This window comes from Ailuropoda melanoleuca, chromosome 3 (assembly GCF_002007445.2).
Source record: "Ailuropoda melanoleuca isolate Jingjing chromosome 3, ASM200744v2, whole genome shotgun sequence".
NCBI classification, from domain to species: domain Eukaryota; kingdom Metazoa; phylum Chordata; class Mammalia; order Carnivora; family Ursidae; genus Ailuropoda; species Ailuropoda melanoleuca.
The window spans coordinates 69,270,223-69,285,571 of NC_048220.1; the positions used below are offsets into that span (position 1 = coordinate 69,270,223).

General features: G+C 37.6%; 1 protein-coding gene across 2 annotated transcripts in view; it reads left to right on the forward strand.

Annotated features, from left to right (window-relative positions):
• The window catches only part of LNPEP (leucyl and cystinyl aminopeptidase), an 89,226-nt gene that overhangs the window by 54,604 nt on the left and 19,273 nt on the right, over nucleotides 1–15,349 (forward strand). For both annotated transcript variants that reach the window (XM_011225481.3, XM_019800083.2), the window contains 6 exons: nucleotides 492–626; nucleotides 4,209–4,340; nucleotides 6,735–6,895; nucleotides 7,133–7,221; nucleotides 13,349–13,532; nucleotides 14,642–14,798. In XM_011225481.3, coding sequence (XP_011223783.2) covers nucleotides 492–626; nucleotides 4,209–4,340; nucleotides 6,735–6,895; nucleotides 7,133–7,221; nucleotides 13,349–13,532; nucleotides 14,642–14,798 — 858 coding nt within the window. The remainder of the gene's footprint in view (nucleotides 1–491; nucleotides 627–4,208; nucleotides 4,341–6,734; nucleotides 6,896–7,132; nucleotides 7,222–13,348; nucleotides 13,533–14,641; nucleotides 14,799–15,349) is intronic.

The following is a 15,349-nucleotide window of genomic DNA, read 5'->3' on the forward strand; positions in this document are numbered from 1 at the left end:
ATTTGACAGAGATAGAGACAGCCAGCAAGAGAGGGAACACAAGCAGGGGGAGTGGGAGAGGAAGAAGCAGGCTCATAACGGAGGAGCCTGATGTGGGGCTCGATCCCATAATGCTGGGATCAAGCCCTGAGCCGAAGGCAGATGCTTAACCGCTGTGCCACCCAGGCGCCCCTACTTTGATTTTTCTATCTGGATTTGGCACATTTGGTTGTTTTAGTAATAGATTCTTAATTTATCCTCATGCTGTACTTTAAGAAACAATGTTTTTCATGTGGCTAGGAGGTTATAATTTTATCTTTAAATTTAAGGAATATGAATGAAAGTTGCTCTACTCCTATGTTTTCAAAAGCTTATTTTCTGAAGTTTAGTGAAGATGTTTTTTTATAATGACCTAAAACAGTAATTAGTCTAATTCATATAAATAATTACTATACTTGCCTTTGCCTTTGATACTTTTCATGATTTCCTAATCTGTTTGATGTTTCCATTAGTATGAAGATTTCTTAGATGCTCGATTTAAAACCATGAAGAAAGATTCCTTGAATTCATCTCATCCAATATCATCATCATCTGTTGCGTCTTCAGAACAGATTGAAGAAATGTTTGATTCTCTTTCCTATTTTAAGGTACTGTTCTGCAAACCAAGTACCTGGAGTGGGTTTCAAATTAATTTCATATGTGAGCAAGCTGCATGATTTAGATTACTTTAAAGATTATTTTAAGATTACTTTCACATATGCTTTTAAACTTTAAGATGTTTGCTTCTATTTAAATCTTGGTTTTAACTTTTCTGGGCTTTTCTTTATTTCTCTATTCTCACTTAAGTTCTCTGACTGGTATTCTGGGCAGTTAATCAGATTATACAACAATGTATCTTTTAAAGTTGGTTCAGTCTCCAGATCCACAGGTAGACTGTGTCCAGGGAGTGTTCTGAGCAAGCCCTTAGCTGTGTTGTTGAGAATTGAGGCATGTTGCAAAGTCACAGTTGCCAAAACATGTAAACAAAAAGAGATTGTAAGAACTGAAAATTAGATTGCAGGATCAGAAACACAGACTCCAGGTTTGGGAGTGAAGCAGAAACAGAAAACTAGAAACCTTATCAGGATCACCATAGGTCAGGGGTGCCTGGGTGGCTCACATGGTTGAGTGTCTGCCTTTGGCTTAGGTCATGATCTTCGAGTCCTGGAGCTGAGCGCTGATTTGGGCTCCCTGCTCAGTGGGGAGTTTGCTTCTCCCTCTGCATCTCCTCCCCCAATTCCCGCTCATGAGCTCACTTGCTGTCTCTCAGATGAATAAATAAAATCTTTAAAAAAATAAATAAATAAAGGATCACCATAGGTCAGAGAACAGAAGAACAGTACTACTCACAGTTGTGGTGAGAGTCATGAATGTTTAGACTTATTTACCTCTTTACTCTGGCTGTCAAATTAATTGATTAATAAATGAATTCCTGCACTGGACAGAGAAAATACACAAAACATATGAGATACAGTCCGTATCATCAAGAAACTCAAAGTTTAGGTGGTACTTGTGAAGCAGTAAGAGATGCTATGTGTGGAATGAATGGTATAGCCTTTTTTTTAAAATCTAGGGTTATAAAGAGAACTTTTTTGAAGGAAAATGGAAATTGAAGGGAATTAAATAATAAATAATAATAAAAAAATAATACAGATAAAGAGGAATGGGAAGCACTGAGTAGAGCAGGAATGGGGCAGTGAGCTCTACAGAGAAAAAGTCAGGAATACTAATGGGCAAGATATTTTTGTTTAGGGAGTAAATGTTTGACTGCGGTGGAAGTCATATGTGGAGTAGGGGAAAGGTAAGTTGGGGCAGTTGTAGAAGGTTCTGAATGCCATCAGGAATCTGGACTTTGTTCTGTAAGCAATGGGAAGCTTTAGCAGATTTTTCAAACAGAGGAATTCCTTGATTAAAGTTACTGTTTAGGAAAACTAATTTGTTCCAGCTTACAAAGTAGATTTAAGTGTGGAGGGAGACCTAAAGACAGGAAGTTGCTGCTAAAGTCCAAGCATGATGTGGTCAAAGTGTGGAATTAGGAGTGGTAGTGAAAGTGGAAGGAAAATGATGAGTGCAAGAACACTGGGTGGAGGGAAGTTCTGGAAGGATTTAATGACAGGGTAAGGCAGGTAAACAAAGAGGGAGCCATTTTTTCAGGTTAATACCCGACTGGCATGGAAAATGGTAGTACTGTTAACAAATAAGGAATCAGGAGTTTAATTAGCTGTATTAAATATATTCCGATCAGAGCTGCTGCTGTGATTTTTAAAGTCTGTATTGGATCTGTTGATAAAATGTTTAAAATTGTGGTTCTGTTCTTCTGCAGAACTTTTACTTCAGGATTTGTTTTGATGGAGCTCTGTCATCCTCTAACCCCCACCCCTAAACCTTGAATTCAGTGTCTTCTGATCATGTGGTCTCCACAGCATATCTAACTCCTGTCAGTATGATAACTACTTATTTCAGGATTTGGGAATCTAGCAAATATCCCACATAACTGGGAAAAGTAGGACACAGGGTAATTTACCAATATTGTATGCAAGAAGAAGGAAGCGTCGCTAGGAAAATGTGTTTGACAGACATATTATTTCTGGGTTTTTAGTCTCCAAGCCTAATTCTGATGTAGGTTATCTGTTGAGATCAACTAGGAAGTAAACTTCGAAAGAAATGAAAAAAGGTCTAAAATGTAAATGCCAGGGGCCACCAAAATGAGGTGGTTCCATGGAGACGGGATCCAGCAGGAGACTGAGAACGATGGCCAGTGAATAGGGGGAGAATCAAAAGGGGTGTCCCAAGGCCAAGTGCAGAAAGACTCTAAAGGGGGAGTGGGTGATCAGTCATATCAAATGCTGCTAGCAGGTTGATAAGATGAGTGTGGGGATTGCCATTGCTTTGACACCATGAAGGTCCCCAGTGACCTTGATAAAAACACTTCCAGTGGAGTGACGGTTGGATGATGGCTCTAGGGAAAGTGGTAAGAGAGCAGATGGAGATGGCAGATGCAGACACTCTTGCAAAGAATTTACTAGAAAGGGGGAATAAGAAATAGGGTGATCATTGGAAGAGGCATGGGGTTAAAGAAAGTAAGGACATCTTATTTGTTTTAAATGAGGAATGTTGCATAGTTTTGTTAATGGGAATATAACAGTAGTGGCGATGCAGGGGCGAAAGGGGTCTGTTGGGAACGGGAATGAGTACTTAAATTGGTAGAACAAGTAACATCATGAAGCGCGATATAGAAAAAAGGGAGTACTCGGTATTGAATTCAGTAGTCTGCATCCGATCATCTTGATGGCTTAATCCTGCTACATGTTTTACCAGAAGTGAAATTCAAAGACTATTTGTGTTCCTTCTGTTACTAGGTGTTGTTTTAGTCACTGGAATTGAGCTTTGTGGATTTTCCCTCAACTAGCATACAGTCTAGAAGAGGAAATAAATGTATATCTATAAATACATATTTAAATGTATATTTAAATATATGTATTAAATATATATCTGTACCAGATGCAGGAAGTGATATAAATTGCTCTTGAAGATGGAGAACGATTTCTGTCTCGAATCAGGGAAGGCTTCACAAAGATGTTTTTTGGAAGCGATGACATGTGCTTCAGCAACGGTCTAGCGTCGCCAAAGTGCCTTACCAGTTGCATGTCAGGTTCCAAATTATTACTGTACGCTTCCTGCCCTATACATTCATTAGTTCCAAACATATCTGAAGTGATTCTGCAGGAAGAAGCGAGATCTTGGTTATTTTAGCAACACGATACACTAAAACTGGAAATGAATGTACTCCTGAGTGCAGCTGGTATTTTGAGCACTGGGAGAGGGATGGGGATTCCACAAAAAATGTGGCATGCTTTTCTATTAAAGATGTATTCATAAACACCTAGTTTTTTATCATCACACTGAGACAGGAACTGATAGACCACATAAAATGGCTTATAGTAGAATTAGTGCATGTGGGAACCCGCTCCCATTATTTTTTTGTCAAATCCCTTAAAATAATCTTTCAGACAATTTGAACACAATTCACATCTGGTAATAGAACAGTAAATAACTGTGTATTATAACTGGGTTCTCTATATGTAAGAATATACTTAGAATAATTATATTTTGAATTTTAGGTTCTCAATTCTATAAACCTATTGTAGTCTGTTATTCCCCCCTTTTCTCACTTTTTTTTTTTTAAATAGGGAGCTTCCCTCTTGTTGATGCTGAAAACTTACCTTAGCGAAGATATATTCCAACATGCTATCGTTTTTTACCTGCATAATCATAGCTATGCATCCATTCAAAGTGATGATCTGTGGGATAGTTTTAATGAGGTAAGTGACCTGAATATTTTATTTAGTTCTTAGAGAAGAGTTCTTCTATTTATATTTTTATCAAGTATATAACTAAGCTATGGTACCAAGGATAGTTATTTGAGAGAGAGGGGGATGGAGCACAGAATTAAAGGTCAAGAAATGGAAGTACTTGTCTTTTAAGTGTTGAGATTATCGTGTGTGGCTTTGTATAACCATTTTTGTTCTATGCCTTAATCTTGATTCCTACTTTGTAGGAAAGTTGCCCGTCCTGAATTAATATATGTTACTATATTTTCATTATTTGATTTTTTCAAAAATCTATTTTCCTTTCCTTATGCTTTTGCATCTTTATCTACTTCTGATTCACGACTTTTCCCTACACTCTGCCCTATGAATTCTCCTGTCTTTTGTGGTCCTGTTCCTACGAGTCCATCCTTAAAGACGATATATCACAAGCTGGCTGCCATGGGCTGCATATTGCCCTTGGATCGTTTTGCTGTTTGGATTTTGTTGTGCCTGCAAATGTTCTAACAAGCACTTAGGTTCGAGTTAGGCTTCAGAGCAGTGTGTGAACCCAGCCTGCATCATGCATGTATGCTAACTGAAAAACCCTTCTGAGCCTTTTAGTTTGTTGTTACCCTGATCCAGATCAATGGTTCTTAATGTTTTGGAAGATCACAGACATATTTCAAACTTTGATGAAAATTCTGGACATATTCTGCAGAAAAACCACATATATACACAAAGTTTCAAAGTTCCAGGGCCCTGGACGAAGAGCTCCTCCTTTGGGGGCACCTGGGTGGCACAGTCGGTGAAGCGTCTGACTCTTGGTTTCGGCTCAGGGTCGTGATCCCAGGATCGTGAGATTGAGCCCCGTGTCAGGCTCCACACTCAGCGCAGAGTCTGTCAAAGACTCTCTCCCTCTGCCCCTCCCTTCTGGGTGCTCGCTGTCTCGCTCGCTCTCTCTCTCAAATAAGTAAATAAGTTAAAAAAAAGAATAAGAAAACTTCTACTCTGAGTCTTTTCGGTATACTCTTTCTATTTCCTTGTCTATCTGAAACCTTAAGTTTTCCAGCTGTTAACCCTGTGCCCGGAAGATACACCTTCCCTGCTCTCCGAGCTCTCTTTGAGAAGATGGATTAGTCCTTATTACTTAAGAATTGCTTCCAAATCACTGTTTTTTCTCTCATCATATGGTAACATTTCAACTGAAAGCCACATTATTTACTCTATACTCATTGCATTATCTCCTGACCTTTACAATATATTTCTGCCTTTCTGGCTGACTTCAGCTTTTGCATCATAGCATTTTCCTATCCCAACTTCGTCCCTCACATTATCCTCAGGTCTTCCAGCATCCACATCAAATTATTGCACTGGCCTTTTCATTTCCATCCTGGTTCAGAGGCCCAAAAGTGCCTCTGGCAAAGTTTGTTTTCTTCCCAATCCCTTGTCTAGAAATGAATAGATAAGAGCCATGAGAAATGTAATATTAATATTGCAATGAATTTGGGTAGATTTAATCCAGCCTTTCTGCTTTAAATAAATGGGCATATGGAGGCTGAGATGAGGCCGGCCATCATGGAATGATACAGTTACGAAACACTTAAAGTGCTTAACAATTTTAGGTGCTTGCAGTTCAAATTCATATGCATCCTAGAATAATGGTTGGAATCAGAAGGTTAACTCACCTGCTTTAAAGAGATAGTTGTTCCAGAATTTCTTCTTAATCATTGATACCAGTGTCGTAGGGATGGTGGGCTTTAGAGGGTTTGCGAACCTCTGATACTGGATTCTAGATTTTGTAGATACATTGATGCAGTTTCTGGGAGACAGCGTCTGTGACTGGGGAAAGAGGTAACTATTGTTCTCTGGAGAAACTTCACGTCCAGGTACCTGGCCTGTTGACATCTTACTCTGCCACTGCTTTCTGGCTCTCCCACAGTATTAGCTCTTCCCAAGATGGATGCTAACATGTATGGAAAGCAGAGGGTCTGGGGAATAAAGAGAGATCGGGACACAGGCTGACTCACAGGAGAAAGTTGTGCTTCTTACTATAATATTTGTCATGATTCATACCTTCTAAACGGTGGTATTGTGAGCTGAAAGAGTGCATGTCCCTACTTAGAGATTTGGACAAACACTCAGTGTAATTCTTTCTCAACACAAGGTTTCTCTCACTTTCTCTAGTTATCACTTAGTTCTGTCCCAGGTGACTTTCCTTTCAGCCGCTGCTCATTCGCTTAGATTAGAAGTGTATGTAAATTTAAGTCCGCATTCATACTTCTGGTCTGATATTAACAGAACCTGTAGTGTTCATAGAATGTGGTAGGCAGAGAGGGAACGGTACAAACTGGAAGGTTTTTAAGCTGTTCATTTTTAAGCAAAAATAATTAATTCTTTTTTTTGTAGATCACAAACAAAACGCTAGATGTAAAGAAAATGATGAAAACCTGGACTCTGCAAAAAGGATTTCCTTTAGTGACTGTTCAAAGGAAAGGAAAGGAACTTCATGTACAGCAAGAAAGATACTTTTTAAATATGAAGCCTGAAATTCAGCCTTCAGATGCAAGGTACATTCTGGCTTTCTCCTCCTGCCATCTCTTTTGCACCCTTGGGTTAAAGTATTTATAATCACAAGTTCCTATGAAACCTAAAAAGATAATCTTTTTCTGGGAATAGCTTGAAAAATTTCTCCTGCCTGCCAAAAGGAAGAACAACAACAACGACAAAAACAGATACAACAAATTATGTGTAACTGACTGAAATACTGGGAAGAGTAATAATCTTCCAATATTTTCTTTTTACAGCTGTCTCTGGCACATTCCACTATCCTACGTCACTGAGGGAAGAAATTACTCAAAATATCCATTGGTATTTTTACTGGACAAGAAATCAGGTTTGACTCTAATTAACTCTTTTCTGATAAGAAATTTGAAACAACATATTTTTTTAAAACTCTGACCTAGTAGCAGGAAGGAGAGCATACTTTCCAAAGTTTTATGAGTCACCTAGACAAGATATGACTGAAGTGAGATTGGTCCATATAGCATGTATGAAGTTAGTCTTTCTTGTTCATGAGAAATAAGGTATAAAAAGTTGCACTAAATGTGCTAGCAGCCTTGGTAGAAAATAGCAGACGCTGTGTTTTTATATCCTGGATAAATATTTTATGTTACCAGGTACAAAGTAGCAGAAGCAGAGCAGTCTCTTAAAGTACGCCTGCTCTCTGCTCTCGAGAGCGTGAGCTTGGACAGCTGCCCTTCAGCAAGCACCTTAGGTGATTCTTATGCATAATAAAGGTTGATCGTGTTGTAGTACCCCTAGGAGTCTATAAAAAACAAAAGTGAAATGTCGTTTCTGACCATTTGTTAAACACCACTGTGAATGCCACACCATGCCCCCTCTCAGTTACCTCCTGAAAGAACCTGACGATCTCAGGTCCTGCAGGAACCATTAGTGGTACTCTAACTTTATGGAAAGGGCAAATTTCTTGTTTGAATTTCTATCTGGTGTTCAAGCCTATATTTTTGAGAGAGGAGTGCAGCCTAGTGGTTAATGGAATGGACTTCGGAGCCAGATTGTCTGATTCACTTGTATGACTGTAGTAGTTCTGTGACCCTCTGAGCCTCATTCCCTCAGCTGTGGAGTGGAGGTGGTGATCATACTTGAGAGTGTCACGGTGAGGATTGTGTCCATTTATGTGAAGCACCTACAATCATGTCTGGCCTGTGTTATGTGCTATATAAATGTTACCTGTTGTTATTCATGTTATTATTGAACAAGAAATCTTTAAATGGAGTTTACGTAAAATCTAGAAAATTGAGAACAGATCACCCCATCACAGCTATTCTCGTGATTATTTCTTTCTAATAATTCTTAAAATATTTTTACTTAGTGGATACCGTTGTATACAAGTGATTTTTCTATCTTGCCTTTTTAAAAAAAACATATACAATATTTGATTTGATCTTTCCTTACTATTGGACACTTGATTTACCATTTGTCTCCATTTAAAAAAAAAAGTCTCAGTAAAAGTTTAGGGTCTTAAATGTTTTGTCATTATATGAACTTCTTCATAGGAATGCTTCTCAGAGATGAAGACTGTGTTATTTTTTGTGATTTAATATACATTTCTAAGTTGTCTTTCTGTGATGCGGTGATAATTTATGATGCCAGTTGAAATATGTGAGCATGACAGTTGCATTGCAGTTTAACTAGAGCGGAGCATTAAAACAAGCTCATTATTTGAAACACTAAGAATCTTTGATTAATATAACCAGAGGTGTAAGGAGGGGCTGCCTGCTTTGGTGAAAACAAAACTTTTTACTTTTAAGTGGTCTTGGAAGGACAGTCCCTGAGTAAAGAAAGAAAGTCCCATGTCTCTTTTGGACCAATAAGGAAAGTTTTCAAACTTCCCAATAGTATGTAAATTTTTGGTGGTATTAGAAACGATTGGACAATAAGAAATCCGCTTTTATTTACCCTTAACTTTTTTCAGCTCAGTTTGTTTGTGAGCTTCTTAAACTTTTTGAGATTCACGTCCCAAAGTCTAGCTCATCTTTTCCTGCCATAGCCTTTTCTCCCTTCGCCCTTCCCGGCGCTCTGTGCCTCTGCTCTGTGCCTCTGCTGTAGGAAACCGCGTCACACCCCAGCCATGCCTCCTGCCCTCGCGTGTGCTGTTTGCTCTCCCGGAAGAGCACTCTTGCCTCTCACTCCCTCCATCTAGTGCTATTCATTCTTCAGATCTCAACTGAGGAAGTGCATAAGAAGGTGCCCATTGCTCCCTCCAGGCAGCTTTTCCTCCCCCCAAGACAGGTTGGAATGCCTGCTGATGTGTCTTAATAATATCCTCTACTTTTCTTCTTTTGATATACTGTATGCTCACCCCACATTAGCTGTGTTCCCTATTTAAGGTATATGAATCACTTTTGCAACCTTAACACCCAGTAGGCACACAAACATTTTTTAAATGAATAAATTTTAGTTTGTAATGAGATGACTCAATTTCAGATCTCACTGTAAAAAGTTTTAGGAAAAGAGCATTCAAAGCCTGATGAAATGGTAACTTCTATTTTCCTTCCTTTGAAAGTATTCTTAATAAAGAGGAATATGCAACATGTACTATAATATAATCGGTTTAATCTGGAGCTGGAACTGAGCCAATAGATGATGAAAGCAGTGTCTGTTACTTCCTCTTCTTGAATGTCATCCCCCGCGCTGCTGCTGGGGCTGCTTTAATTCCTGGCAGTTCAGGTTTTGAGAGGCCACATTGAAAATGTTCCATCCTCACAAAAAATTATTGACCCTGAGGACGGTTGGGTCTTCTGGTTCCTAATGTTTCAGTGAGAAGCACTCTCAGTTTAATTGCATTTTAATTTTTTTCTATTCTCAAAAGAAATGTAGCAGAGACAGTGATTACAGAGGCTTATTTTTTGCCATATGACTTTCATGCAGTATGTTACCCTGGTGATTTATCCACTAAATCTATAGTATATTTCCACGTGTTCTAATGCCACGGTTGCTGGGTTAGTCCATTTGTTCAATCAAATATAGGAGTTATATTTGATCAATATCTTTGTCACTTTTCCCCATGTACATGAATTTTGAATGATTAATAGTTGTGCATAAGAAGGTGTGAAAGGGGCCATTTTTTCAAGCTATTTATTGAGGAAATAACACTAAAATAGTGAGTGTCTCCCTCTCCCTTCTCTTCCCTTTTCCCTCCCCATCCCCCCCTTTTTCCTCCCCATCACCTCTCTCATCCACATCTTACTCAGACCTAAGCTCTTTAATTATAGGAAATCTTTATGTAAATCTAATTTGAAACATTCATGATATCACTGTGCCAGAAGTATGTATCTGAAACTAAACGACCTGTCGTTGTCTTTGAATGAAAGGCATTTGGAAAAAAAGAATAAGGAAGGGCATATAATGAAGTTATTTATCATGTGCCCCCCTTTGCTCTTGCCTTCCCTCCCCTAATAAAATAGAGGAGAATAAAGGGTACTGGAGAAAGGAATGCTTTTGAACAAGAGGGGATGTGGTTCAAGTGCGTATGTGCTGCTAGCTAGCTGTCTGGAGCAGGCTGCACGGGAAAGTTCTCAACTTTGTTGTAAGAACTTGTTTTTTGTTTCTGTGTTTTAATGTTTCTGTACAAAACAGTAGTTGATTTTCATAACTCATTGACAAATCGTTTTTAAAATCACTACTAAATTACTCATCTGGGCTTCTGCCATATAAGATTGGAGTTACTCTTTTTTAATACTCAATGGACTGTGAAAATTGAACTCTTAATCTGTTAATGATTATGATGAATTAAAAACATGTGAGGGTAGCCTCATCCACATTTGAGCTGTAGGATGTAGTTACCTCCCTTGTGTGCAAAGCTATTATTTTTTGATACCTGTGGTTTTTAAGGTCCTTCATTCTGGATCATTCAGAAGACCTGAAGGAGACTAATATGTTGATTCTTTAAATGATAACTCCCCTCTCTCTGCTGTTGGCTGTACTGCTTTATATTCTGTCATCGAGATGACAGTAATAATTTCAAGTACACTCCCAGCTGCCTTCCTCCTTTCTACTGTCTGGACTTGGCCAAGTTTACAACATGGTAAATTGCTTATCAGCCAAAATACACTGTATTTCAGTATTTTCCTGCACCCATCCAGTGGAAGAATTGCCATACTCATCATTTCTTACCTCTTTTTTTTTTTTGGCAAAGGGAGATTTGGAGCTCTTTAGTCCTTATTCTCAAGGTTCTTTCTTGATTAAAGCTCTGTGGGAAATTGTGTTTGGTGACCTGAAGAACGTCGATATTTTTGTCGTAGTTAATGATGAAGTTAATTTCATTAGTCATTGTTTTTTAAATGTCTCCAACCTGGAGCACCTACTTTGTCCTCACAATTATTCCTTGAACTGCATTCTGCTCTACGAAAAGGAATAAATCCTATTAACGTAGTTGATCTTTCCCATCTGCTCTTGTATCAGCCATAAGAGAAATTAGTATAGAATTTTTTTAGTGAAAAAGACTGATTATCTGGTATGTCATGGTAAGACATGATCAGAATGTAAGTCTTCTCCATATTAAACATTCTTTGTAGTTCCAGTAGAATTGGAGTAACTAAGGTATTAAGAGAATCTGATAAATTTTAGTAATTCATGCTTTTGAAGTTGATAGACCCTGAGATTTCAGGTACCAAATTTAAATGTGTTCCTAAAGCATTTTATGTGCAAAAACCATCATACAGAGTTATTATTATAGTGAAAAATTTTCAACAGCCTAAATATTTCCAAATAGAAGCTGGGTTGAACTGTGGTAGGTTTTTAAATGGAATTTATGAAGATATTTGAATACCGCATATGAAGACAGTGGAAAAATGGCTGGGAGTAGAATCTGATTGGTAAATGCTTATCTGTCCACTGTGTGAAATAGTACATCAATTAAAACATGTATAGGAAAAGTCTTGGCACGAACACCCCACAGAGCTATCATCATCTGAGTTTAGATTATTTTCCTTTCCTCTGTTCCTCTTTGATAATTTTTAAAAATTGGTACTCCTTACTTTAAAATTGGAAAGAAAACTTACTTCATAAACCTCTATAGACCTTATTTAGATTTGTTTTGAAAACATTTACTGTGACATAGTTATTTTGTTCATTCATTTATTAATTCACCAAGGATTTTTTCAGTATCTGCTAAGAACATTGTTCTGGGCACTGAGGGATTAGCAGTAAACAAAATAGTAAGCTTATGGAACTGTATTCTAATAAATAGTAAATCTGGAGATGCTTAGAAGCATACCCTTAACTATTATATTAAATCCAAGTCTTTGTTGCCAACTTATTTAAAGGACATTTCTTGATTGGTAATTTAAAGGATTTAAAAAATTCCTATATAGATTTCTAGTCAGATTTTGTAGTAATATATTCTTGTAGTCATATATTTTATAAGTCCTTATTAATTGAAATAATTTTATATAAATTACCAACAATTCTTTCAGCATTTATATATGTAACGGTAGGGACCCAAAAAATGCATATCGCTTTCCTATTATTTTAACTGAGTTATTTATTTATGCCTAATGAGAGCTTAATCCTCCCCAAATGTTTATTTTTGCTAGCTTTGAATTATGTAACTTGTCTAAATGGCTTCATTTATTCTTCCTCCAGTGTAATCAAAGACAAAGGCTGAGATGGAACACATTTTACATAGTTCTTTCACTGTCTTCCCTGCTTCCTCACCCTACACACCTTCACCCTTTTTCCCTGTTTCTCTCCTCTAGCCACAATGAACATGGAAGCCAGTTCAGTGCATGGACACCATGTACACTTTATCTCTGGGCTTTGAACACTTAGAGTCCCTCATCACCTGCTTAAAACACCTGTATATCTTGAATTCTCAACTTAGATGTCATTTCTTCCCAGAAACCTCTCCTAACCTCCACTAGGTGGTGAAACATTTCTTCTATGTTCTTCCATAGAATGCCCTATTTTCTTTTTCCATCAATAACATTAATATGATACTCTCTTTGCCTGGCTACATTAGACTGTAAGATCTGGGGAAGAAGGGGCATTTCTATGTTGTTCACCATTTAATGAACAGTTGTTAAATGAATGAGTGGTAAATGGTAGGTATTTGTGCCTTCTAATGGCTGAGTAATATTCCATTGTATATATGAACCACATGTTCTTTATCCATTAAGGAGGGCATGTGATGTGATGAGCCCTGGGTGTTATACATAACTAATGAATCATTGAACATTACATCAAAAACTAATGATGTACTATATGTTGGCTAATTGAATTTAAGTAAAAAAAAATAGTAAAAAATTTTTTTAAATGAATGAGTGGTGATCTTTGCTAACATTAAAAAAACTGCACTAGGAGGCAGACATTTAGTTTCTCAGTAGAATAATTAAATGTAACAATATATTATATTAACTTTGAAACAAACAAAACGTCCATTCAATACTTTTTCTTCCCCTGTTCTCTCTCCTCCCCCCTCATTTTTTGGTCTGTATTAGGTGTCATCAATCTTACAGAAGAAGTGCAGTGGGTCAAAGTCAATACAAACATGAATGGCTATTATATTGTACACTATGAGGATGATGACTGGGAAGCACTGATCAAACAGCTGAAAACAAATCCTTATGTCCTGAGTGACAAAGACCGAGCCAACCTCATCAACAACATCTTTGAACTTGCAGGGTACAGTGTGCTTGGTGTGGGTTGGTTGGTTTGTTTTTAAACAAGCGTTTTTCGGAAAAGAACACTTTAGGAAAACAATTCCAAAGAACTAGCACGTATTGCCTGATAGGTGTCATTATTTTGGATGATTGGGAAGATATAAGAAATAATCCTTGCCTTCAGGGGTGTTACAATCTATATAGAAGCATCCACTACACCATAGTGAACAGTTAAATAACAAGATTTAAATAATATCTTGAGACTTGTCCATACCAACAAGTAGGACACGTGTTTGCTGCATAAATTAATGTAGGCGTTCCAGCTTGAGGGCATTCTTTTCAAGCAGCATTTAGTTTAGGCATAAAGCTTAGCACTTACCCACTGGTTTGAGTGATGGGTCTGAGAGTTGGGGCCTTCTTACTTGTGTACAGCTTGCCTCCTAACCACTCCATGCATTACAGAATCCCAAAACCAGGTATGGCAGCGATGTGTGTAGATATCCTCAGAAGAGTACGATTACCAACTTAGGCTGTTAATGGGTCTAGAGACACATGGAATATTCAAAAGTGTTCTTTCTGACTGTTCTCGACCTTCTTATTTTGAAGTTCATTTTTTAATGAAGTGACCTTACATCATCTGAGCCATCATTGTTTTGATTTCTCCTAAATGGTTAATTTTTAAAATATACTCACCATAAATTCATGGCGGACCTTGCTGTAACAAGTTTGACAGTTCCCATACAAATAACAAAATATTTTCTTTTTGATTCAAATCCTCTTTATGCTACTTGTCCTCACCTGGTGAATATAAGTAATAAATAAATTAGTACTCTTCATCTTTTCCTACTTAAGACATTGTACTACTTTTCATGAGTCAGTAGCAATTTACAGGTGACTTAGGGAATAAAACTTGAGCTCTTGTTTATCTTTCTCACGAAATGTATCTTTAACCTTGGGTCATACACATGAACTTAATCAAAGACAATAATATTTAGTCTAACTTTACAGAATGCCACTCTAAGCTTAAATTTTAGCTCTTCAAGACTCACCATCTATTCATAAAGTTTCTCTGGATGCCTATAAAGTCCATCTCCCTCAGCATTTTGACTTTTCTGTTCTATTACCCTTTAGCCTAGGCAAGGTATCTCTTCAGAGGGCGTTTGATTTGATTGATTACCTTGGAAATGAGACCTATACCGCACCCATCACTGAAGCCCTGTTCCAGACCGGCCTCATCTATAACCTCCTTGAAAAGCTGGGATACATGGATCTGGCCTCAAGAGTAGTGGTAAGTCTCCCTTATTGCCAGCATGTCTTTGTTGCTTGCCTTTAATCCTGTCACTCACAGTTCTGTTCCTCGGAGTAATAGACTGAAAAAGCAACCAGTCACCTTCCCTTTTCTTTGTTTTCCTAGTTGTGAAGTCTTTACTTTGAATCATATTGTCATTGCTTACCAGGAAGAGTTGATAAAAGGCTTGCATAACATGGTCTTGTTTGAATACCAAAATAAAGACTTCTGACACTGCTGTCAAAATGAGGTCACATGAAAAGAAAACTTCTCTATTCAAATCCGTTTATTTTTATATAATAAATGCTTGAAGTAGGTCCTTTTGCAGAATGCTGTTCCCCATTGATTTCCTAGTGGTCATTATGAAGTGACAGTGATGTTTGTATTGAGAATGTTCTGTTTCAGGAGTCCTTACTGATACCTTTTTATGGAGGATGATGCTGGTGGATATTTTTCTCTGCAAAGTACTAAAGGAGTCTTGGTATTGGTGACTGCTTTACCTTTTTTAAAAGCAGTTGCCTAATTAGTATTAAATCTAATTTAATACTAAT